Here is a 27,928-nt window from a genome sequence, read left to right as displayed (position 1 = left end):
TTTTTGGACTTGTACGAAGTAGCCGTATATACAAACTCGTCACTGATTATCGTTAAGATATTGAATTACTTAAACTCATTGTAACATATGAAGATTTCCAAATCGTAAATGGCTTTGCGCTTACAAATTCAAAATACGATATTTATGAATTTTTAATGAACTTAATCCGTTCACAAAATAGTTGATCAATCCCATCATTTTGGTCATGTTTCTTTCCATTAAGCAAACAATTGGCAGTTCATTCAGATTTCACTTAATCCCTGTCTCCTTGGATATGAGGATTGGCATTAGGAAAACCGTCAAGGTTGTAAACATTAATTACTTAGTGTCAGACCAAACATTGAAATATTAACTTTAATAGAGAAAGACATACGCATTGATACAATACCTCACCTTGGCCCTATCATGCTTCAATATACTCTGTCAGATAATCTAACTTGCTAACATGTTGCAGTGTTAACTGCAGCACAATGATATTTAACTGAACTGGCTTCTACTTACGTGTATCCAAGTTGCCGACAAGCAACAGTGGCATCTATGTGGTCAAAGCTATAATGACAAACTGTTCCCCATGTTCCGTTGTAAAATATCTCAAGTCTGCTTGAATTAAGACGTACATCGCCTTTGAATATATATAAAACGTATTAACATATATATCAAGATATAACATACAATATATCAATAACTAAAATCTTGTATATAATGTCATCTCATAATGGAGCAGATTACAATTGAACACTTTAAAAATTTTGAAAGAAATTGCTGTAAAATACATATTCAATATATTAACAGAAATTGCACGTAAAATAACATTCAATGAACTATTCAACAAAATTAGCATTTCTAATGTTTTTATATATGAAATGTATAATTCTGACCGCTCGTATATGACATATTGACACAAACACCTTACAATTAATCCATAAACAATCTGTTTAAAATTAGATATATTCCATTTATAGAAACTTTACCTGGTAGCTTCTAAAGGCATATTATCTGTGCCAGACGGGCATAACTTTATATAAATTATGGTAATACGCTGTTTAAGTACTTTTTTCTGTCAATCGATTTTTTACTTTCGAACAGCAGTATACTATTGTTGCTTTTATTGAGCCTGCATAACAGACTGAGAGGAAATTGTGTATAAATGATGTTGAACGACATGTTTAAGATCGATTGACATCCTTTAAAATCGATCACCGGATAAACTAGATTTGGATAAACCCTTATCTTTTGAATGGTGTTGCAACTCAGCTTGTAGTAATACACTTTATGTAAGGAATCGAATAATTATTACATATAGCGTCAATGTAGTAAATGTTATATGTCATAAAAACGCAATGTGTAATCAGCATATCATCATATGTAATAATCATTTGGTAAAGCGTTATAAACAATGTGAAGGCTATAGCACATTAATGGCGGTACACAAAGCAACATACCGAAAATACTAACAAAAAACTTTTACACCAACCATTTACATATTTGTTATGGTCAATCATTTAGGGAGACTGTGAAGCGACTCGTTATTTTCGTTCAAAATTGTACATAAGGAACCCTTCAGCCCTTGGATGGTGTAAACGTCCAAAAAAAAAACGTGTATGTTGTAACGGTATATGGCATATGGTGCCATGGTAGAAGGTGTATGGTGTAAGGGAAATGGTGTAATGGTGTATGAGGAATGGTGTGATTGTGTAACTGGGTATTTTGGGGCACTTTATAAATTGCTGTTCGGTGTGATCCAAGGCTTCTTGTTAAAGGCCTATTTTTGTTAACTTTAGATACATTGTGACTTCTAAGGAGAGTTGTCGCATTGCACACTCATACCACCCAGTAAGGTGTATGGTGCAAAGGTGTAACGTGTAAGGTGTAATGGCACAGGGTGTGTGGTTGATTGTTGATTGTTGGTGTTTTAACGCCACTTTTGGGCTATTTCGTGGCGGTCAGTTTTTATGGGTGGAGGAAGCCGGAGTGTCCGGAGAAAACCACCGACCTTCGATAGGAAAACTGACAATCCTAGTCAATTAAGATTGGAGTCGAGTGCACCCGCACGAGCGGGGTTCAAACTCACAACCTCAGTGTTGACTGGCTAGTGATAACAGTAGTAGAACTACTTAGACCACTTGGCCACCGAGGCCCCCAGGGTGTATGGTGTATGGTGAATGGTGTAATGGTGTTAGTTGCATGTTTACACCATCCAAGGACTGTCATACTGAAATGATGTACTTATTAGTATGTGATATATTCCAATTTGTAATAAAACATTCTATGAAATAAAAATTCGATTTTTCAATTTGTATTGTATTTAGTTATCCTTCATTCCAAAATTGTCTAAAAGTGGCATGATGTATTCGGAGTATGGATTATTTGCTTTTCTCTTATATTTGATGTGTTTCCCTCAGTTTTAGTTTGTAACCCGGATTTGTTTCCTCTTAATCGATTTATTACTTTCGAACAGCGGTATACTACTATTGCCTTTATTTATTATCACGTATAAAGTTTATAAAAAATACAAACTTTTATATGCCAAACAATTTTCCTTTAGAACAATACTGTAAGTTCTAAGAATGAAGCATTTGAAATAAAACATGGGCAATATCAACATTTAGTTGATTCTGTTAAGAAGAAGAAGAACATTTGCATATGATCGAACACATGATGTATTCTTAGAAATCGACATTACCATTTTGTGTCTAATTATCTCCAAACATTGTAAAACCGACTCAGAAGAATTGTTTCTCTTTATTGTAAATATGAGGCAATGCAAGTGCAATGTATATCAATGAAAGAAGTTGTTTCTCAAAAGGTAACTATATACAGAATATGACATCTGAACGCGAATACGAGCTGGTGCATTTTCATCGCATTATCACATACACTGGTCGGCATATACTTTGAGGTTTGTTACTTTTATGCACCTTTTGAACAGTATCTGGACCAAGTTTTTTGCTATGGTAGTTTATCAAAAAGGTGTATTTTCACATCAACGTTAAGAATGGTGATGGTCATCATGCAATCAAATTGATAAATTACATTCCAATTAATTGTATCCACCCTGTACATGGTTCACAGAGTACAGAAATGTGTGTTTTGAATTTGAACCACTTATGTTACAGTTTTTGTTTTTGTTTAGTAAAAGTGGTTTACCATGAAGGTGTGGTCAACTCATTCTTACTTTAGTACACTTTCTTCCAATAAATTGAACTTGAAAATGTTATGCCAATTTATGATGCTATATTGGAATGCTAAATTCATGCAATATTGACAAATTACAAAGACAGCAGGCCATGGTTTCTTATCGACAGATATTTTTGTTATATAGATATAGGAAGATGTGGTATGAGTGCCAATGAGACAACTCTCCATCCAAGTCACAATTTATAAAAGTAAACCATTTTAGGTCAAGGTACGGTCTTCATCACGGAGCCTAGGCTCACACCGAACATCAAGCTATAAAGGGCCCCAAAAATTACAAGTGTAAAACCATTCAAACAGGAACACCAACGGTCTAATCTATATAAAAAAACGAGAAACGAGAAACACTTATGAACCACATAAACAGACGACAACAACTGAACATCAGATTCCTGACTTAGGACAGGTGCAAACAATTGCAGTCGTTTTAAAGGTTTTAATGTTACCAAACCTTCACCTTTATCTGAAACAATAGTGTAACATCACAACATAGAAAGACACACTATAAAATATCAGTTGAAATGACTTAGTTCAATCAAAAGACATATTAACACAAGTGGACATGCAATGAACGAAGAAATTTGATCTATGATACAATGTAAATACAAAATCAATAACATAAGGGATGAATTATTACAGTAACAGTATTATATTGCTGTGAAATGTGAAACAATTTCAGAAAAAAACAAAAAAAAGCTTGCACAAAAATCTGCCATTTGTAATAATATAATACACAGATAAATGAAATTAATTGTGTTGTTAGGTTACATGTTCAGTTCAAATGGAGAAAGGAAATATTTTTACAAAATAAATAATTTCAAAAAAAAGCATGTAGACAACAGGACCATAGGTTGTTTTTTGTCGTTTAAAAAAACACAATTGAAGACCAGCTCATATTGTAATATGTGCAATTTCAGCGAACCATGAAATCCCTTACAAAATCGAAATTTGGCAAACATGTACTTAAAATACTCAATCCATGGGATGTGTTTTAGTTGTTATTAGTCTCTGATGCATTAATTGTTTTTGACTTTTAACTAGATGTCAGTAACTACAAGTACTCTCAAACCTTTCTTGTTAATTTGACCTGTTGATACTAATTATAATGCTTTTTTGATAATTTATGTTTACTATTCAGGGTTACATCTCGTCTTTATATAAGCTTTGATAAGTGTTTGGTATTACTATACATTTTCACTTTTTCGTACTATTAACAAAAAAATATTTCCATTTTCCATTTTTTTAAACTGTATATCTTCATTAACTTATGTATATTAAAGTATATTGTGGGGTTTTTTTTCAAGGTTATTGGTTTTTTTTCACATGTGTAACATCTCATAGCGGTATACTACTGTTTCCTTTATCTATTTACCCTTTTTTTTATTGATTTTGTATTTACGTTGTATCATATATATTTGTTTTTCATTCAGTGTATGTTCATTTGTGTCAAAATATCTTATGATCGAGTTAAGCCATTTCAATTGATATTTTATAGTGTGTCTTTCTATGTAATGATGTTACAATATTGTTTCAGATAAGGGTGAAGGTTGGTACCTATTTTAACATTTTCACCCACTGCATTTGTTTGCACATGTCCAAAGTCAGAAATCTGATGTTCAGTAGTTGTCGTTTGTTGATGTGGTTCATAAGTGTATCTCGGTTCTCTTTTTTATATAGATTAGACCGTTTATTTTCCTGTTTGAATGGTTTTACATTAGTCACTTTTATGGCCCCTATAGCTTGATGTTCCATGTGAGCCAAAGCTCCATGTTGAAGACCGTACTTTTTTCTATTATGGTTTATCTTTTACACATTGTGACTTGGATGGAGAGTTATCACATTGGCTCTCATACCAGATCTCCTTATTTCTAATTAATGATTTATTTAGGTGTACATGACTTTTTTGCAGACGAATAAATGATGTATTCGAAAACAACATGTCGCAATCATTTGTAGTTTAGAACGAAATTACTTCATACAAAGGAATTTGACGATCTTAAATAAAAAGATTATGTGCATATGATGATCATGGGAATGTCATATTATGAGGATTAAAGTATCTCAATATTTAGTATTATTGTTTTCTCATATCTTACCAAAAATATTACCCGTGCTTGAATATCATCATTTATATTTCTTTGTTCATTTTGATTTTTTTAAGTTTATTTTGAATCATAGTTGAATAAAATGTATATTAACATTAAAATCACAAGCTCCTCCTAGATTTAAAGATGAAGAATATACTGAAGAAAACATTTTATTTATATGTACATATTGGAATAAAGTAGGACACACAATTCTCCTTTACAAATCGGAATTCCAATATATACCAGTAGAATTAAGGATATTTAGATTCTTACTACAAGGATGATAAAGTATTGAAAAAGGCTTATTCTTATCATTTAATTGGCGAATGTTATTCTCTTCAAGTACAAATTAGGTAATACTAATAGACAAAAAAAGTTGTTCCAGAAGAATAAAAAATCATACGAGCTATCAATTATTGTAATATCCTTGATGCTAATAGAACGTTAGTACAATAAAGATTCATGCTAGTACAAATCTGCATATTCCAATATGTAATTTAGTAATTGGATTTATGAGTTGTACGAGATTTTAACAAGGGAACGTAAGATACCAGAGGGATAGTCAAACTCATAGATTGAAAATAAAATGACAACGCCATGGCTAAAAATAAAAAGACAGATAGACAAATAGTAGTACAGAAGACACAACATAGAAAACTAAAGACTAAGCAACACGAACCCCACCAAACAACAAGTATCATTTGAATTAAAATTTTAAGATTCTGGATCTTACTGAATTCCAATTTTTTATTGAAACATTTAATTCTATGTGATTGGTTTAAAGTTTACGTAAGTATTTCCCCGCATGTTGGCTGGGGATCAGTCATTCAAATGTGAAAGCTTCTACACTGTTAATGTAATGAAATGATAATTACAAAAGAAGTCACATTTACCATTTTAAAAATTCGTATTTGTAGTCTTAAAACTATGTGTAAAAAATATTACAGGTAAAGTGCATGCATATCAAATTTTAAATTGCCGTATTCAGTTTTTAAATTCAACTTCTACACAAATGTTTTAACGATATTAACTTGATATTAAGCAGGTGATATTCTTTTATATATTTTTAAATATTTTCTTGATTTTAACTCTAAAGAAAGGCAATAATAGTATACCGGTGTTCAAAATAAATCGACTGAGAAAAACAAATCCGGGTAACAAACCAATACCGTTGGAAACATATCAACTATAAGGAGGAAAACAAAGGAACAACAGAAACACCGAAGTGCAACAGAAACAAACGCAGCGCACATAGAAACTAACTATTTGATAATAACTGCCATATTCCTCACTTGCATTTTGGTATAGGATATTTTAAGAAAAAAATAATGGGTTCAACCTGGTTAAATAGCATACCAAACCTTCCACTTTATGGCAATGTTAAAAAAAAGTAACTCTAAAACACTACGTGATAGAAATACAACACAAACAAACGTAATATTATTCATAACAGAGTAACGCACAAACAAATAATATAATAGTCGACACAACATGCAAACCGCAGAACAACAAACATTTTCCATCAACGATAAACACTACAGGATATCAAAAACAGTGACGCGCTAACTGATCTGACATGCAATCTCCAACTTTATACAATTATTTTACAATATCCGTCCAAATAAATTTAATGACAATTATAAACCAATTGTTCAGAGAACAATTGAAAGTCTTTCCACATCAAAGAAATTTTGATAAGAAGATAGTTTCTTCATACTGATAAATAATGGTTTAATGATTTTTTTGAGTGATAAAAGGGAGATAATATGCTACTTCCGGTGAAATGAATGTCACTTCTGGTCTCATATGATAGCTTCTTTCACACTGATTCCAAAAATATATAGTTTCTATATACTTTTGTATGTAGAATGGGAGATAATTGGCCACTTCCGGTTTATTGGAAGTCATTTTTAGTCTTCAGTAATCAGTTTATGTATATATATGACAAAATATATGGATTCTGAGTACTTTTATATGAAAAAATTGCAAAAAAGGCTACTTCCGGTTTTCTCAAGGTCACTTCCGGTAGTCATTTTCAAGGTCATTTGTCACCTTACAGTTTGTACAAGGTCAAATGCCTTTATAATGAACTTAGTTGAAGTTATAAACAAATAACCTCATATCAAGACATTTCAGGGGCACCAACTCCTATACGATGCCATTAAATTGTATAAGACTAAACGTAGCATATCTTCATTACAATTAAGCAGACATTTTGCACTTGTTCTTTTATATGTATCTTTTAAAGTGTCGGAGAAAATGCAAAAACAAGCAAGTCTCAATTGAGAACTTGACCTTGACCTTTGACCTTGACCTCATTTTCTAAGTTAGGACCTAGGGGACTCAAATAAAAACATTCCAGGGTTATACGGTTAACTGTTTATGAGTTTAAAAAACATACCGACAAATTTATTTTGTAAAGGTAGATAGCTCCTATAAAATTTCATCGAATTGCTTCAATCCAAATGAGCCAAAAATTACTGAGGATATAACGGACAATTTGTAACAAGAATTTTGTCGCTATCTTTTTTTGTTACGAAGGAGATGCACACAAATGATAAACATTGAATAGGGAGATAACTCGTACATAGAAAATGGTTCGCCTTAGCAGGGTGAAATTTAAAAGCGCATAAATTATACGATACCATATGAGAAATATCTAAGCGACAAATTGCGAAACAAATATTTATCGCAAGAACAAAATTTGGCGGAAGAAAAAAATAATAATAATAATTAAAAACCAATCATTCAGAGAATAATTGAAGGTCTTTCCACCAGTTAAAATCTATTTTGATATTAAAATATAAAAAATCAGTCTAAAATGTCAGTTCATATGGCTTTATGATGTAAAGATATGAATTTAAAGCAAAGGTCAAAATCTAGAACGTCAAATTAACCTATGACCTTGACCTCAATTTCAAGGTCACAACAAACTGAGGATTTCAAATCAAAAGACCCTAGTCTCTAATATGTATAATTAATAAGTTATATCACTTTAAACATAATTTGATATATCATAGGGGCTAAAACTCCCATTCATTGTTAACGCACCTTTCAACTAAAATTATTTAGTTACCACATGTCGCAACTAACAATTTATACAAAATAATTTGTCGATATCTTATAAGGTTAATGAAAATGAGTGAAAATAAGACAAATTCAAAAATTAGAATATGACCTTGACCTTTGACCTTGACCTAATTTTCATTTTTTTGGACCAAGGACCTCAAATCAAAAGATCCTAGGTCTCTATCACTTATGGTGTTCCAGTTTAAAATACAAATACAATTAGTACAAATTTCAAATACAAAAATGGAAATAACTCTCATATGGAGCGTTCATATTGCTTCGGTCGAAATTGGACTAATCATGCGAGAGATATAACGAGCAATTTTATAAAATAAATTTGTTGTAATCTTTTACGATTGCGAAGGAGTTGTGGACACAAGAAAACCAGTGTTTGGGGAGATAACTCCTACAAAGAAAAGTATTCGGTTACGCAGGGTAAATTTCAAAAGCGCATAAATTGTTCGATATCATATACCAAATATCTAAGCGACAAATTGCGAAACAAATGTTTATCGCAAGAACAAAATTTGGCGGAAGAAAAAAAAAATAATCAGAAGAAAAACAATAGGTCTTTCCACAGAAAAGTGGAAAGACCTAATAATCAGAAGAAATACAATAAGTCTTTCCACGGAAAAGTGGAAAGACTTAATGATGGTATGGAAAGTCATTTTATAATTATTTAGACTACAAACATAAGAAATATCATATTGTTATTAAGAATTTATAGAGGTTTAAACTGTGTTACATGTGTTAGGCAATATTTGCAAAGTATTCATTTCTTACGTATTCAAGCAAATTAATGACCCGCTTCAACAAGGCATATATCTGTTAACGTTTCATATATACTGAGAATTCATTTATTTTCGTGAGTACAAATGTTCGTGGAGGAATAAAAATTGCATGTAAGTGGATATTAGATTTCGTGGTTTTGCTGAAGTCGGCACACAACATAATTTGCTTGACCTTCGTTTTATTATTTCAAATAAATGAGAATTGTCAGAATTGTTTTGGACTTTATAGAACATCACCCAGATTCTTACCTTATTAAAGGAGATTATTTTATTTCCCAATAAATCATGATATTACATAGCATGTTCGTAACTTACATAAACTACATTAGCAGAGCTTTTAAGAAAATATACTGAAATAATGAATAATGAGTTTTGCACTATTTGTTATGAATTATTTGGTTGTTAATTGTTAAAGTGTTTTCCGTTTTCCAACTTTCTATGGATAGTTTATGTTGTTTAAGACTTTACATGTAACATTTTGTCCAACGATTTTCGCATGCTACTTGCTACTTGCTTGGACACTTGCTACGTGATATGACTTCTTTGAAATCGCATGACTGGCTAAAAGCGCATAGCAGGATTTACATACGTTATCAACGAATACATATGGTGATAATGCTGTATTGCATGTTTTTTTCCCAATAAAATTATCTACTCTACGTTAACTTTAGCATAACTTGTCAGCTGAAGTCGGAATGACTTGATATTACTTATAAGCGTGCAAGTTTACTCGTTCAGCCTTCAGAGGCAATACTGATAGCTTCAACTTCAATATTTGATTTACTAAGTCATTCATGCTGATATAAAACAAAAAAGACATTACAAACCTTGTCCTTCAGAACAACGAATTCCAACAACATTTCCATGGCTGCAAGTGTCTGTATCCCAATCAGAATGGGAACAATCCATTAATTTACTTTCGTTTCCATCGCATGCCAATATATTCAGCCATATTTTTGATGTGCCAGTCGCAATTGTATTTTCTAGAACACTTCCATTTCTAGTAAAAAAGAAATCAGTACTATGTGCTTCCTAATTACTTAATTATAGCATGTATAGATTTAATTATTCTTAATAACGTTACATATTCATTTAACTAATATTTATATGAAACATAGTGCTATCAATTCGCAAATAAAATAATGCCTGAAGCATCTTCTTTGGAACGTAGTTTTTTCAACAGGGAAATAGTACAGATTCGGCAAAATCGCATTTATACATTAATGTATCTATATTACAACATATGAAAAATTAAAAAAAGACTTAGAACTACTGTGTTATCACCTGTAACCAAGTTGCATACAAGCAACCTCAGCCTCGATTTGGTTAAAGTTGCTGCTACAAACTGTGCCCCATTCATTGTTGTGCAATATCTCTAGTTTATCAGAAGAATTTCGTAAGTCACCTGAAAACAAAATTATCATCATATAGACATTATTAAGAACAATCGGTCGTATTAAGCATTTGATTCAAAGAAGCTGGTAATAAATTAATGAGCTTTCCAAAAGCACAAACATTCCAAAGATATCCTCTTTTTATTATTCCTAAAATAATGTGCATTGCTAAAAACCGTCTAAAAGTTAGTTCAAATGCTTTAAGAATTGTGAAGATGTCAGTAATTTTGCATGACTTAATCATGTTAGTACCCGATACATGTCCATTGTTTTGTCAAAAACAGTCCATACTTATGTAGCAGAAGTATTATACTTTCCAATAAATAGCTAAATGTCTCCATTTTAACAATTTTATAAAAATGCTATATTTTTGTGCCAAAAGAAGGTCTTACTGGCCCTACTCCTTTGATTTGCTATTCAAAGCAGGAAATTATCAAAAGAGTTTTTTTACGGCATTTTGTACATCCCTCATCCACATTTGGTGTTTGAACAAACCATTTATAATCAACCTGCATGGTCAAAATATTATTTTGATATGACTGAAATCTCTCATCAGTGAGAATCCAAGCTAGGCTAGTCTGAAGTGTAATATATCAGGATTTTTTTTAATTTGATAGATTAATGATGATAGTGGACGAACTTGAAACAGCAAAAATGCGATAACAATGCAAGCAAAATATACAGATACATATTAGTACAGTAACTGTGATTAAAAAAAGAGAATATCTTCGGAATTACCAAACAGATTTATGCAAATTGTTTGTTCTTAGCTATGGTTAACGTCTAGGTAATAGAGTTAACTAAGAATGATCATGTTGTATTTCAACAACCTAACACTAACGGATTTATGTAGAAACATTATGCAAATTTTCTTACATAAGTATGCTCTAAATATGTTCAATAATTCTTCGGAAATGAGTAAATGTGAAAAATTTCAATCTCTTTTATCTCTTTAAGTAGCACGTAAGGTATTTTTTTGTTACATATTTGAATTGCTTAGGTGAATTATGTATTGTCGAAATGCGCATGTCACAGTTTGGCGTCGCGAAAATAATACTTTACGTTAGCAACGTCACAACCTCCACTGTAACTTTATCATTTGCACTTAAGGCTATTTTTTTGTAAATGTTTATGCATTTATGTTTCAGATATATATGAAAAAAAATATTAATGACAATTAGACTCACTATAAATGTTTAAACTTAACAGATATTGGACCAATTCCCAAGGTTACGACATCATTGATACATAAATGACGTGGCTCTAGATCTGTACTTATACATCCCTTCATTGTGTTATTGTACTACATGTATGGTAAATTTGTGTATTCTGGTCTTTAATTTATGCTAATATTTTTAGTTGATATGTCAGTGTGTGCTTTTTGTGTCATATTTGTTTGGTTTTTGGTTTTTAGTTATAAAGATTTTAACACAATGTTGATTGTCCTGCCCCTATTTTGACATTTTTACCTATTATGTCTGTTAAGTCGATATAAAGGAATTTAATGCGATTGTTATACAAGTGAGACGTTTAGCTAGCTATTAAACCAGGTTAAATACACCATTTTCTACATAAGAAAATGTCTGTACTAAGTCAGGAATACGACAGTTATTATTCATTCGTTTGATGTGTTTGAGCTTTTGATATTGCCATTTGATAAGGATATATCCGTTTTTAATTCTCCTCGGAGTTAAGTATTTTTGTGATTTTACTTTTTGCTATAAAGTGGAGAATCATTTTTTTATAAAAGATGGGTATGCTAATTTCTACAATTAAACTTTAGCTAAATATTTCACTAAATTTGTACCTTCACTAGCATTATTGCATTTAATCTTTACATTTTCTCCCCGGAAACAATTTTCAACACCCCATCCTGCATGAGTGCAATGGGACAGTTTTTTTTCCGCTCCACTACAATCTACGTCGTCGAGCCATATTTTTCCTTTGGAATATTTTCTTTTAACTCCTTTGAAGATACCATTGCTACAATAATAACAGATAGGTTGTTATAGCTATACAAATGTAGATGTGTGGATTCATCCTTCAATTGTTGTAAATGACAAACACTGAATGACATAACTTGTATATATATAAAAATCAATTGACAAAAACAAAGTATCAAATTTTTTTCTTATAATAAAATGACTGACTCATACTCTGAAGATATTTTGTGATTCATATAGGTTCTAAAACTAGTTTGAATGTAAAAAAAAAAGTCTTTTAAACATTTACATTTTAGTGTGGGGAGTGGATAAATATAACGTGAAACTAAATTCGGTTGTATATTCTGTTTCCCTTATGAATTTTTAATATATTATCATTCTGTGTCCCATTTTATCGATCACATAATAAAATGGCATACTCTTTTACTTTTTGAGATTATGTATAACCGTGCCATATGGCTCAACTTCACAGTAAAATGATATTCATAGATCTTGATATAAACGTTAATGGTCACTCTTTCGTTAGATTTAAAATGATAGTTGAGCAAGAGAAAAATCAAGTATTACGGTGTGGGTAAAATACATTTTACTTGGTAAATTATTATCATAGTCACTTAATTATAGGGAGTGCTATGGGTTTTTCTTTGTTGTTTAGTGATATTTTTACTGAGAATTTTGTTCATTATGTTCATCGAATTATTCCTAATACTTGTGTTCTTTTCTCTTGCAATACTATTGTTTTCTTCAAAAATTTAAAATATGGATGAAATGTATACACTCTTCTCGCCCTTCTTAAATTTAAATTACGCGGTTGTTCATCTTAAAAAAGAGAGAACAAAGATACCATATACTTTCATAAGTTGAAAAAGCAACTAACAATGTCATGGCAGAAAAACGCAAACCAACGATAAGACAAATACTCAGAACCAAGATGTGAAACTTACAAGTGTTATTCGACTTTTATATTGAATAACGAAACCGGACTTGATATTAAATTTAACTGACCTGATCAATTTGATCTTTTTATTAATATGCAATTTACGTTAGAACAGTCTTCTTGGTACATTTTTTAAAAAAGATCTTAAATTATTAATTCTATTCAAATCAATATTTCACGCAGATAGTTAGTTGTCAGACAAAAGGACAAAAACCTATTTTATCAATCAATACATAGCGACCCTGATAACAAGTAGATGAAGTATTGAGCAAAACTAATCTAACCTTAACTTTAGAACATGTATCGTTTAATCGGAATTGTCCAGTTTTGAACAGAACTATATTCTAGTTTTGCTTTCAGGAGCAGACATATAAAGGAGTAGGTCCGGTAAGGGCCGATTTTGGCCTCAAATTTCAGGTTCATCTAACGAAAGAATTTGGACACTTTTTAAACACTTAAGTGTCTATTTCGATTGATTCAATTAGTTTATGTAACAGATTTTAACTGATTAAGTCATTAAAAACCCTCCGGTTCAAGCTAAAATATGAAAAATCTATCAAAAATGCAAAAAAACGTCACTTTTCAGATGTTTTTTGTCAAGAATGAAAGTGGCCGCATCCGTGTTCATCCTAAACCTTTATATATGTTATGTATTATCATCAAATGAAACTAAAATTTCAATATTATGAATGAACACGAATGCGGCCACTTTTATTTAAGACGGAAACCGTATGAAATTTAACTAAAATGCTAAAATTGTGAAGATTTCAGTAATTTAGCATAACTTAATGATGTTAGTACCCAATAAATGTGCATTGCATTGTCAAAAACAGCCCATATTTATGAAGCAGAAACATTATACTTTTCAATAAATAGCTGAAAGATTGCATTTTCTGAATTTTGCAAAACTGCTATATTTTGGGGCCAAAATGTGGTCTTACTGAACCTACTCCTTTAACTTTTACATCAGTCGTTAAAACAGGTTAACAGTCTTCGTACTAATTATGATATCTATGTCAACTTGGCTTTAGTCCTATTACCGATCAGAGCAGTCAGTATTCCAGTCACAAATTAATATCGAGGGGGTGGCGAAAGACACCAGAGGGACAGTCACACTCATAGATCGAAAACAAACTGTAAATGCCATGGCTAACAAAGTAAAAGACAAAGAGAAAAATAAAAGTACACAAACCACAACATAGAAAACTAACGTATAAGCAAGACGAACCCCACCAAAAAAATAGCGGAAAGATAAGCAGATCCTGCTCCACATAAAGCAACCGTCTTGTTGCTTATGTTATTACAGACCCGGTAAATAGTCTGATTCGGTTAGTGTTGAAATAAATTACAATTGATATGGTCATATTTATAAATTAACTGTTTACAAAACTTCGATCTTTTGAAATACTTGGGCTTTTCTACCTCAGGAATAGATAACCTTAACTGTATTTGGCCAAACTTTTAAGAATTTTGGTCCTCATTGCTCTTCAACTTCGTACTTTATTTGCCCTTTTTTTACTATTTTGGATTCGAGCGTTACTGATGAGTCTTTTGTAGACGAAACGCGCGTCTTACGAAAATACAAAATTTAAATCCTGGTATGTAATTAAGTTTATTCAGATTCGGGAAAAGGGAAGGTGATTGTAGTTACGACATACGGAACATATCCGATATCATCTGTGAAACGGTTATTCCATAACGGTCGACCAACTCGTGATGCCGTCCGTTAAACTTACGAAAGGATGACCTAACTTCACCATTTGGAAATCTTGGTTTTATAGCTTTCTTGAAAGCAGCAACCCGCTATCAAGGAAATCAAGATAGGAAATACAGGCCCGGGAATATCGTATCAATTGGGAGATATATACTCTGTATACACGCCTTGCTGGTATGTTGTTAAATAGAAATGGAAAGCTCACAATTAGAAATCTGAAATCATCTCTTTTGTCGTAAACTTTTGTTTTAACCGACCATCATTTTCAATTTCTAGATGTATTCAAGATATGGGGCAGACTTAACTTTATCTGTTGCGTTCTTTATCTCTAGTTCGATGGGATAGTTGCGTTCAACATAGTCACACAATTTTGAATTATTAAGTGAAAGAACATCATCTATATAGCGGAAAGTAAAGTTAAATGATATCATTTTCTTCTTATCTTTCTTCCCAAGAAGTTCCTGTATGAAGTAAGCATCATTCTTATTATCGCATCGTAGTTTAATAAATTATCACGTTGTGATTTGTTTAACGCCGTTACGTGGTGACCCCTTCTGGATCCGTAGGTGGTTAGTAAGTGTCATAGGGGGCTAGTGACGTCACGTCTATTGTTAATGGTGGCGTCATACATTAATGTTTTTATGTTAAATTGTTTATTTTTTCTACAAAATTCAACAGAAAAGTCCTGCGTGCGATAAATTCGTTATACGGTTAACTACTGACCATAGAAGGTGAATATTTTTAAAATCCATATAAGATTCGATCTACGCCCTCAACTCCTATGGATCCGAAGGGGTTCAGTAGCAAACCATATAACTTATAATATTAAGTAGTCAAGTCAAATTGATGTATTTGGTATACGTTGATAATGTATAGATTCTACCACTGCATCGGGTGCGATACGATATCTATCTCCTCGAGACAGTTTAATTTGCAAATTAAAACGCCTCGCTCGTCGAGCGTTTTAAATATTTGTTGCTGCACTCGTATGAAGCAGAATTTATTCAAAATCTTCTAAAAGCGTAAAAGAAGGGGCACCTTGGAAAATCCTTTAACTTCACTTTCAAATGTATTGATGAGGTCCTATTACTAATTTATATATATAACTAAATAACTCATATTTCAGTCAATATACGTAATTGCATCTCATATATCATAGTGAAACTTGAAATTAAGGAAACTATAGATACTTGAAGGACTGCGACTGTGTCTCAACAAACTAATGACATTTTTATAAAGTCTTAGATTGTGGTTTAACATCTAAGTCGTTTGTCTTCTAAATACCGAATGTGACCTAATCCATAATATGACTGGTTTGCCGACTGTTAATTTGCATTGCTATACCGCGTGTTTATTTATTTAAAATAGCCTTTCTATACCGTCATGATCATGATAATTGTTTGGACTTGTATAGAGAAAATTATCGTATGAATTTCAAGATAATATATTCGCTACAAAAATACGTCACTGTTTGTAATGTATTGTGCTCTAATTAATGGAAGATGTTCGTTGTTATTCTGTGGTTTATATGTTGAAGCGACTATTGTGTTGTTTCTTTGTGATGCTTGTTCTCGCGTTTGTATGTGCTTTTTTGTTTCTGTCACGTAGGAATGTAATTTAAGCGGTATTTTGCCATATAACATTGCCATATAAGCGGGAGGTTTGGCTAACCATTATTTCAAGTTAAATCCAACATTTTTTTTTAATGTTCTGTACCAAGTCAGGAATATAGCAGTTGTTATCAAATTGTTCGTTTCTGTGTATGTTTCATTGGCGTTTGATTTTGTTGAACTTCAGTGTTTCTGTTGTTTCGTTGTTTTCCTCGTATAGTTTATGTGTTCCCTCGGAATTAGTCGTAACCAAGATTTGTTTTCTCCCAATCGATTTATGACTTTTGAACAGCGGTATACTACTGTCAGCTTAATTTATGACCGCATCAATCAGTGCAGTATGGTAACTGTCTATCTCTTACAATTTTCGACACGTACTTTAAGTTTTTTAAATTCCTAAATGTTTCGTTAAAAGCTTATATAAGCAAATCAAAAAGACAATATGTAAAAATAAATGCTTAATTTCTGTTTCAATAACTGCCTGGTTAAAATACAGGTGACCTAAATTTGCTTCATTTTCACGTCATCATTAATATAAATACAAAAATTCATAATAATAAAAAATAGTTCTATTTGGCAAGTTCGTCCTGTGTGTCCATTCCTTTCACTAAATTGGACTAATATACTATGACCAGAAGTAATACTCAAAAAGGGAGGAAATCGTTTCTATATTTTTTGGGGTGTTTGTTTTTGTTTTCACATTACGTGGTTTATAAATCAATTAAAAATTACCAACTTCAGGTTTTTTATTTGAGTTGACGTTGTTTGTGAGAAATCAGAAGGTCCGAGAACATAGCTATGTCGAAGTGCATTTCTTTAAGACAATAAATTCAAATTAAAAAAATCACACCTGCTCTATTTAAATTTTATTTTTTACAAAGTAGTAAAGACTATTGGGACAAATAATATCAAAATAAAAAAAAAAATTCTACCAGCTCTAACTCAAAATATTTTCAGCCCAAACATGTAATTTTATCCCTTTACTTAATATTTCATGCATTAAATATTAAGAAATAAATTGGGAAAGTGTATAAGTTAAATACTGTTCACACCAGGGACTATATTCGTACAAACCAAATGACGATAACTGTGTTTTTGGACCAATAATGTTGTTTAACCGATTAACAAGGCAGTCGTTGTCCTAGGGTCTTATTTTGAAATATCTTTTGAGTTAATATATGTATCAGATATGATAGAAAGAGAGCAGAGCTATGCTATTAAATATATATACAAATACTATGGATTCATCATTATTCGTTAGATACTAATTTCATTGGTTTTCTTGGGTACAGGTGAACCACGAATTTAAATATTCAACGAATTACAAATTACATAGGCTAGGTATTCAAATATCATCTACATGCAGAGATGGGTCCGATTACTTTCAATGTAATTGATTAAATTACAATTACTTTGTCATTTGTATGATTAAATTAAATTAATGATTACATCATTTCTGAAAGTGTCTGATTAAATTAATGATTACATTTGCAAAGTAATCATGATTACATCTGATTACAATGAATTAAAAAAAAAATTGTATGTATATATATAGCATTTTATAGAAAGTATTTTGTTTGCTATATTATAAAATGATAACTTCAAACTTCATCTATTTAATAAACCACAAAAGTTCACTTCATACATCCATGAACATTGTGTCACTGGTTATGACCCATTGCACTTTATCATCATTGATCTCTGAATTATTTTGACTTTAATTGAATATAGCTTATAAAAAGAGTTTGCTGTTTGTCTTCTGACCTATTATAGACTTTAATTTATATTTGTTTCAAAGTGCAGTTTATGGAAGTTAAAATATGGATGAAATAAAGTTACCAGTTTAATCAAATTGTAAACAAAATACAAGTACTAAAAATCATTGCATTTTACATGTCAAGTCCAAATACATACAAATAAAAATTTGCTAATTTTAAACAAGATATTTGTCCAACTTTTAATTAATTTTGTGCTAATTAGATAAATGATCACATTTCTAATTTATCTTTTACCATATATATTGTCCTACAGCTATACTCAATTGGTAATTGCAACAAAAACAAACCTTAATTGGTTTCCTACCTGTCAATTCAAAGTTGACAAAAATCACAACATTAACAAAAGATTATAATTAAGGGTTAAAGAAAACTATTACTTGAATGAAAAGTTATTATCAAATATATATATATGTAAATTTTTTAATTGTGAATATATGTACAATATCTTTTACTTAGGCCATTGATGACTTTTCAATACTGTAACAGTTTATTTTTTACTGAAGTATACAAACCAATTATCATGCTTTATAAAAAAAAGTAAACCAAACTATCTTAACATGTTTTAAAAATATTATTAGTAATTAAATAAGAATAACAAACAGGTTCATTTATTGACCATAAACACAGTTTAAGATTTTTTTTCATTGTAATCAGAATGTAATCATAAAGTAATCAGGATTACAGGGTATTTTGAAAAGTAATTGATTAAATTAAATTACATGTAATCAGATTTTTGGCTGATTAATGATTACAATGATTACTTGAAAAATTGTAATCAATTACAGCTGATTAACGATTACAATTACAATTACCCCAAGTCTGTCTACATGAAATCAAATAATTTTTATCAATACTCGAAAATTGATACCCACGAAATAAAATGAATCCACAATTTCTACCATGGGATGGTAAACATAAGGTCTTCTTACAATCTATTAAATATTTACAATACATATCGACTGACGATCTAACGATAAGACTTACTTATATCCAAGTTGTCTACAAGCTACTTGCGCATCAATATCATCAAAGCTGTCATCGCAAACTGTGCCCCATATTCCGTTGTAAAATATGTAAAGCATTCCATCATATAATTTTAAATCACCTGAAGAAATTATAATTGATGAACTAGATCTAAGGAATGAAATAAGACTTTTTATTGCAGATATATAACTGAAATTAATAAAAAATAATCGCTGACAAGTCTTTAGATACATTAATTATATTAATGATGATGATTATGATAATTATAATAATAAAAATAATAATAATACATTTGTAATAATAATAATGATGATGATGATGATGATGATGATGATGATGATGATGATGATGATGATGATGATGATGATGATGATGATGATGATGATGATGATGATGATGATGATGATGATGATGATGATGATGATGATCATGATCATGATCATGATCATGATCATGATCATGATCATGATCATGATATAGGGTTATTGCATGAATATTCCCAAATATAGTATAGCAATATAATATTGGAAAGTCAAACTAAGATTTTGTCGTTGATGACGTCATGAATTTGGAAGATTTCTTGCACTAGTGCAATATTGGAATTTATTGCACGCAAACATTTGGTTAATTTCTGTGTGAAATATTATATTGCTATGCAATAATAATAATAATAATACTTAACAATTTCTGTTTAAAGGGAAATGACTCAATCACATTCGAAATTTTAAAAAAAAACGATAATTCAACAAGGAAAAAAGTTCCAGTAAAAAATACAGTCCAAAGCAAAAAAAAACGCAAATTTAACCACTGAACCATGAAAATAGGGTCAAGGTCAGATCACACCTGTCAGTTAGACATGTACACCTTACAAGCGTTCCAAACACCAAATAAAGTAGACCTATTGCTTATAGTATCTGAGATATGGACTTGACCACCAAAACTTAACTTTGTTGATTTATCCATGAAATGAGGTCGAGATCTTGTGACACTGAATGACGGACATGAGCTTCTAGTACAATGTACGCACAAATCATATTGTTAACTTATTACTCATAATAAGAGAGAAATTAACATTACAAAATTTTTTATTTTTTTTTAAGTTGTCACTGAACAATGAAAATGAGGTCAAGAACATTGGACACGTGACAGTCGTAAACTTCATAACATAAGGCATCTAAACTAATATACAAAGAATGAAGCATCCAGGTCTTTTAAAAATAAAATCACAAAAATACAGATCTCCGAGGAAAGTCTTTAATCATTACAAAGGGAAAACAAAAGAACTACAGCAGTCAACATTGTGTTATAATCTTAATTCCTATAAAAATATCGCAATGATGTTTCTGTATACTATACAGATATCGCTTTAGAGCTCCGCCCACTGCCGGACTGAGTATTGTTTGAACTTGTGTGACCTCAGAATGTGTATTCCAGTTGCATTCCAATGACGACGACAATTGTCGATTTCAAAACTTGAATATGTATGATTGTGTTACAAAATCAACCATGTCAATTTCAGCATGCATCTTTAGTGAATGTCAAGTCTGAAGCGTTGGACAACTGGTACATTTCTGTTTCAAATTTGACAATGTTTTGTTATTTGTTTTTGCTGTTGAAATTATTTGTTATGTTAATAGATAATTATTCACCTTGATCGATGTATTATTGTTGACCATTCGAGATTCTTTTCTTAAACGTAATGTGTAATTTTGATATTACTACGCGGGCCTCAAGGGATTACAAATCGAAAATAAATGCTAAATATTTTAGTTTTTGTGTCTTTCAAAACACAAACAATATACAGAAATAATTGCAGGATAAAGACAATATCTGTTTAGTGTCTTTAAATATCAGCTGTATTTGTACTTGGCTCGAAACAGGTGTAGTAGCTCGCTAAAAGCTCGCATACACCTTGTTTCCTAGCCTCGTACAAATACAGCTGATATTTAAAGACACTAAACAGTTATTGTATATATATCTTTCTCCTAAAATAGATAACAGATCCTATTCAATATAAAATGAAGGATGATTTAATCTTACGAATCGGTTCGTATACATGCAAAATGTATAATGATAGGATGTGTGAAAATCAATCGAGGCTCAAAACTGTAAGCAAGTTTAATTAGGGGATTAATTAATATTTTATGAATATTAATGTAACTAACGTCTTTAATTGGCCATAGCGGAACACAAACTCCGAATCAACGATGGAAAATGATATGAGGCTTAACATTGTGTACAACTACAAAAACAACGAAACAGGTAACATCTGACATACATACCATCATTTTGCGCAAATGTTTCAAAACTTGATACAATCATGCACAGAACAACTAGCCAGTACATGGTTCTGAAATTAAAAAAAGAAAATGGCAACAATCAAACAAATACCTAAGATATGCTCATAACATTTTCCATAGTTCAATAACAATTAATATAATTTCATTCCTCTTTTTTTTCTTTAATGTTGTCAAATTTTCTATTGACATTCCGTGAACTTACATTTTGAAGCTGAAATATATAGTTTTTAACACAAATTGCAGTTAATAAATCATTTGAAAAGCAGAGACAATATCATGATAGTCTGAGTTTTGTAAGAGTTGTCTTTCTTTGTCTATGCATATTAAAGTTGTTTTCAATAATAAAAAAAGACCAATATAGAGGAAGAATGTGAATTTTAGAAAACATGTTTACCCCACCGCATTTTGCGCTTGTCTAAAGTATGGAACCTCTAGCTTTTGTTCATGTGTTTGTTTGTTGGTATGTCTGTTTAGTTTTGGCGTCAATTTTGCTGTTCTATAAACAACAATAGGTCTTCCTCTGTATGGCCTTCAACAATGAGAAAAGCCAATTACGTCAATATACGAATCCGCTTTAAGGAGGCCCCGAAATGACAAATGTAAAATGATTGAATCTAGAAAAAATACAGATCTAATTTTTGTACAAAATATTGAACGAAAAACAAAATTGTACCACAGCACCAAACGATAACCACTGATTTAGGCTCATACAGAATTAATTGAGTTTTCACACGTCAGCGGGCAACCAACCTGTGTTACAGTACAACATAAGACCAAACTACACAAATCAGTGGAAAAAATCTGTAATCATCAGATGGATACACATAAAATTACTTCAAATAAAAACACGTAGTGGGTGTGGACGGGCACTTGTTCATCTCAACAACTAAGACTCTAAGTTGAGATCTGAGAGTATTTTCAGTTACTGACAGCTAGTTCAAAGCCAATTACAACCAATAAAGAAAACAGTCAGAAAAACACATGACCTTGTGCAATACAGGTATCGACAGATTGTAGAGTTATGAATTTGCATATAGCAGTTACAATATTTAGTTTGCTTTAACTTACTATTAAAAAAGTATAAATATTAACACCAATCAAAACAATATTCAAACTGTTTAGAATAAGTTTATTTAACGTATTGATAAATTCACCCGGATCGTTTCTAAATTTCTGAATTCGGTAAAAACAACATCGCCTTAAAAATAAGGATGTGCTATCTCGTTTGCAATAAGTTTGTTTTCTACAACCGAACATCAAAATTAAAGCAGTAAAATGATGTTAAATTATAAAGATTACTTGAAACTGTATCCGGAAACTTTCAAAAGTGTGTTTTGCATATCACAATATAATCTATTGTGATTTGCAGAACACGATTTTGCGTCTGTTTGAAATTTACCTTATGCAAATAGATATCAATATATCTGTCTACCAATTTTGGAATGATGATATAAGAACCTACAAAACAGACCAAAATTCATCTTTTATTTCGTATTCTAAAATTAATCAAAGACTTATATATGTACATGAATACATGCACTTCCATAAGGTTGATTTCTCTTTGACGAAGCTCATATATATTGCAGCAGTTGCATTAAAAACTTACGTATCCCAGTTGATACATTATGCATTGCCTTCGTTTTTTAGAAAGAGAAATGATTTATAATTGTTGGCTTTTGAACCATGAATTTTTATAAAGCATGTAACTCCATTGTAAATTGGTTTATCTGATATGGAAAAACTGTGTCACAGATGACAACAGATAGCAATCCCACTTGGTAATGTTTAATTAAAGTAACTACACAAACATGCATTCAAAAAGAAAACTCTGTAAAACTTTTTCTCACAACAAGACCTATTTATCAGAATTATAGCTTTATAGAAATCACTAAATATACTCTAAGTTTTCTTTTACAGTACATTTTATACCGCCACCCCTAATACAATTTATAAAGAATTTGAAAACAAGACTTTAATTATTACCAGCTTATCCTATGTGCATGTTTTCTGACATGAAATGTCTAGGACCTGTTTGAAACTATTCTGATACCATATCAAAAGCATTTCAGAATACCATAAATGTAATGTTTAGAAGTTAATCATTCCAACATATAAGATTATATAAAGTATCCAATCCTGCCTCTGTTTCCAGTCCAAATCTTACTGTATGCCTATTTGTCAATGAAGTTCAAAATTTCTTCCTCGAATGGTCAGTTTAGAAATTTTGTCACAACAGTATCATCTCTAACCATATATCTAACACAATTTAGCTAATATATGAACTAGAAGTCTTTAAACAAAGTCATATTTGCAAAAGTTGTATGTATGAAATTACCTGAATTCACTAAAATTGTAAAAATAGTAATGACTGTTAACATCTGATTTTTGCATAACTTCACACTTATTGCTTTCTCTACAAAATACCTTTAACATAATAACCATAGCATTTACAAGATAAATTATTTGTTTTATTACCCAGGGTGTAGTATTTTTTCTCGGTTTTTTTTTTGTGTCTGGGGCCTCAAATTTTCTAAATTATTCTGCTGTTTCTTGCAATATGGAATTTTTGCCGCAGTCACACAAAATCAAATTAAGGTGTAACGGCTTACCAAAACACCCCACCAAAAAACCAGGAAGGATTCATGATTTTCAATGACTGAATAGAGTAAATTTAAGCCCTTCTTAACAATGATTTACAAATATGCATATACTTTGAATTTTTTTTTTTGCATTCAGGGCTGCAGGTAAACTTTGCATACTGTAAACTGTGAATTTATGCTGAGTCATCATAGTTAAGGTCCAGAATTTACTCAATCCATGAAATATTCATAAAACTTCATGTTTGAGTGAATTTCATTAAAATCTCTGAGATAAACCCGATTTTGTGAAATTCTGTATATTCTTTTTTTCATCCAATGTAGGTTGTATTTCTGTAAAATCTACAATGCAATTTCCCAAAAGGAACTCTTTTTACGGCTAAAATTGTACCACTTTTACTAAGAAAGTTTTGAAAAAAATGTATATCCTATAATGGAATTTCATATGCAGTACTATTTGTTTTTCTAAGGTCAAAATATAGGGCTGTACGGCATATTTTCAAATTTTATTTGCTTCTACGAGTTTAACTTACACTTACAATCTTAAATCCCCCTACCTGGACTTAAGGGTTCCCACAGATTTCAATTTGACAAAAATATATATGTAGTTACTTTTTTGAATTTCATGATTATTTTTATCCATTTGTCTTAAAAGAAAACGTATTTGTTTATAATAAGATATCACTTACGTAGAAGCAAATATCCTTAACAGACAGACATAACTATATCCAATATTCGTGTTATGTATTCAACTTTCGTAAAATTATACGTGTAGAATGTATATAATACAAATATGTCGTCATAATGATTAAGGGAAACCAAATCAATGATCTTTCCGAGAACTACTGGGTACTCAATAACAAGTGTGTGTATCCTTTTTTTTTTAAAAGGCATACAAGGTTTACTAATTGTTGAAAGCCGTACGGTAATCTAAAGTCGCTAATGTTACGTCATGTTGATCTTAGCTGAAGTGCTGTTTTTCTTCATTTTGATGAAAATGGCGCTACTCGCATTTAAACTTAAACTCAATTTCATTTTATATGTAACTTTAAGTAAAAAATATAGATGGCTTATTGTTTGAATGTCTCCAGATGCGCGAATCGTCAAGACAAGACTCGTCAAAAATGTACCTAATACGGCTTAAACATTATATACCTGAGGCTTGAAAACCGTAGCATTTTAGATATTTTACCACAACATAGAAAACTAAAGAATAAACAACACGAACCCCACCATAAACTAGGGGTGATCCCAGGTGCTCCGACGTTGGGAACATATCCAATATCATTTGTGAAACGGTTATTCCATAACGGTCAATCAACTCGTGATGGCGTCCGTAAAATTCACGGAGAGATGATTTCAACTTCACCATTTGGAACTCTTAATAGCTTCCTTGTGAGCAACAACCCTCTATCAAGTAAATGATGATAGGAAATGCAAGCACGGGAATATCGTATCAATTCGGAGATATATACACCGCAGGTGTATATATGAACCTATCCAGGCGGAAATCCAGTTGAAATAGATCAAAAGAATCGAAGCTCTTTGTTAGAGAAGACGAAAAATGTTTACTGTTATGTTTAATATAATTACACAAACTTTAAAAATGCAAAGAAACAAATAAAATTATAGTTTTCGGCTAAATTACGAAATATTTAATCATAAAAACACCATGTGCATAAGTTTGAAATTTATCTATAACATAATTAAGCAGAACAATTAGATATCAAGTCGACGACATTGGTGTCTATTCAGTTGATCTAAAACAAAATTCCCAACCTCAGATTTAAAAAAGAAAAATACCACGGACGGAGAACATATTAATCTTTTTGTTCCTTATTTTTCGTTTCTGCCCTTCCATTTTGTGACTCAAGAAAAAATTCCAAAAAATGGGTAACAATTGCATCGAAAAGAGTGTACCTTTATATTAGGGCGTGTTTCAGATGAATATTTTGTCTTGAAAACATATAAAGCAAGAGTATTTTTTACATCATCTCGCTTCAGATTCTTTCATTTTTATATATCAAGGCTACATGTTGACTTTCTAACATCATAAACAAAAATTCACAGTATTAAAAGATGGTAAATATGGGTTAGGTCAAGTGAAAAACATTTCTTATGAATCACACAAACAAGAGTAGGTGTGTTCGAATAGCAAATTTTTACTATAGGTACCTGACGACAGACTTTTAAGTTGGATCTCAAAAATGCATATATTCGAAAAAAAACTTGTTTGTGTATGTGTGATAATTAGAGTTTATTGTCTGCCCTTCCACGAAACATCAAATTAGAGTCTTTTTTAAATGTTTATGATTTTTTCAAAAATTCAACCTGACAACCGATCAGACAATAGTTTCAAGTTTACTGAATGCAGACAAGTACATTAACTGATGCCTATTGGCTATAAGCCAGTAGCTGCATTTGTCTTTTAAAACTAGAGGCTCTTAAGAGCCTGTGTCGTTCGTCGCTCACTTTGGTCTATGTGCATATTCAAAAAATTACACAGATGGATTCATGACAAAATTGTTTTTTTGTGATGGTGATGTGTTTGTAGATCTTTATTTACTAAAATTCATGCTACTTACAATTTTCTCTATCTATTATAAACTTGGCCCTTTCCTTACAGAGGAAAATATTTTGTAAAAATTTACAAAAATTAACCAAATTAATGAAAATTGTTTAGAATTGACTATAAAGGGTAATAACTCCTTAAGGGGTCAATTGACCATTTTGATCATGTTGACTTATTTGTAGATCTTACTTTGCTAAACATTATTGCTGTTTACAGTTTATCTCTATCTATAATAGTATTCAAGAGAATAACAAAAAATGGCAACATTTCCTTAAAAATTACCAATTGGGGGACAGCAACCCAACAACTAGTTGTCCAATTCATCTGAACATTTCAGAGCAGATACATATTAACTTGATAAACAATTTAACCACTTGTCAGATTTGCTTTAAATGTTTTGGTTTCAAAGTTATAAGCCAAAATTTACATTTTACCCATATGTTCTATTTTTAGTCATGGCGGCCATCTTGGTTGATTGGCCGGGTCACCGCACACATTTTTTAAACTAAATACCCTAATAATGGTTGTGGCTAAGTTTGATTAAATTTGGCCCAGTAGTTTCAGAGAAGAAGATTTTTGTAGAAGATTACAAAAATTTACGAAAAATTGGTAAAAAATTACTATAAAGGGCAGTAACTCCTTAAGGGGTCAACTGACCATTTTGGTCATGTTGACTTCTTTGTAGATCTTACTTTGCTGAACATTATGATGTTTACAGTTTATCTCTATCTATAATAATATTCAAAATAATAACCAACAACTGCAAAATTTTCTTAAAATTACCAATTTTATGGCAGCAACCCAACAACAGGTTCTCCGATTCATCTGAAAATTTCAGGGCAGATAAATTTTGACCTGATAAACAATTTTACAAAAAGTCAGATTTGCTCTAATTGCTTTGGTTTCAGAGATATAAGCCAAAATCTACATTTTACCCCTATGTTCTATTTTTAGCCA

The 27,928-nt window shown here is 31.1% G+C and overlaps 2 protein-coding genes across 2 annotated transcripts in view; both read right to left on the bottom strand.

The window, feature by feature from the left end:
* The window catches only part of LOC143075531 (aspartate--tRNA ligase, mitochondrial-like), a 250,634-nt gene that overhangs the window by 177,866 nt on the left and 44,840 nt on the right, over positions 1-27,928 (bottom strand). The window lies entirely within an intron of this gene.
* On the bottom strand, positions 498-25,203 carry LOC143076901 (neurotrypsin-like). The gene is made up of 7 exons (XM_076252790.1): positions 25,089-25,203; positions 21,785-21,852; positions 19,503-19,623; positions 12,344-12,519; positions 10,427-10,547; positions 9,970-10,142; positions 498-622 (listed from the first exon to the last, which is right to left on the bottom strand). The coding sequence occupies exons 2-7, from the start codon at positions 21,846-21,848 to the stop codon at positions 498-500; spliced, it is 780 nt and encodes a 259-aa protein (XP_076108905.1). The 5' UTR covers positions 21,849-21,852; positions 25,089-25,203.

This window comes from Mytilus galloprovincialis, chromosome 5 (assembly GCF_965363235.1).
Source record: "Mytilus galloprovincialis chromosome 5, xbMytGall1.hap1.1, whole genome shotgun sequence".
NCBI classification, from domain to species: Eukaryota; Metazoa; Mollusca; class Bivalvia; order Mytilida; family Mytilidae; genus Mytilus; species Mytilus galloprovincialis.
The sequence above is the reverse complement of the archived record's forward strand: the minus strand, read 5'-3'. Positions and strand labels throughout refer to the sequence as shown.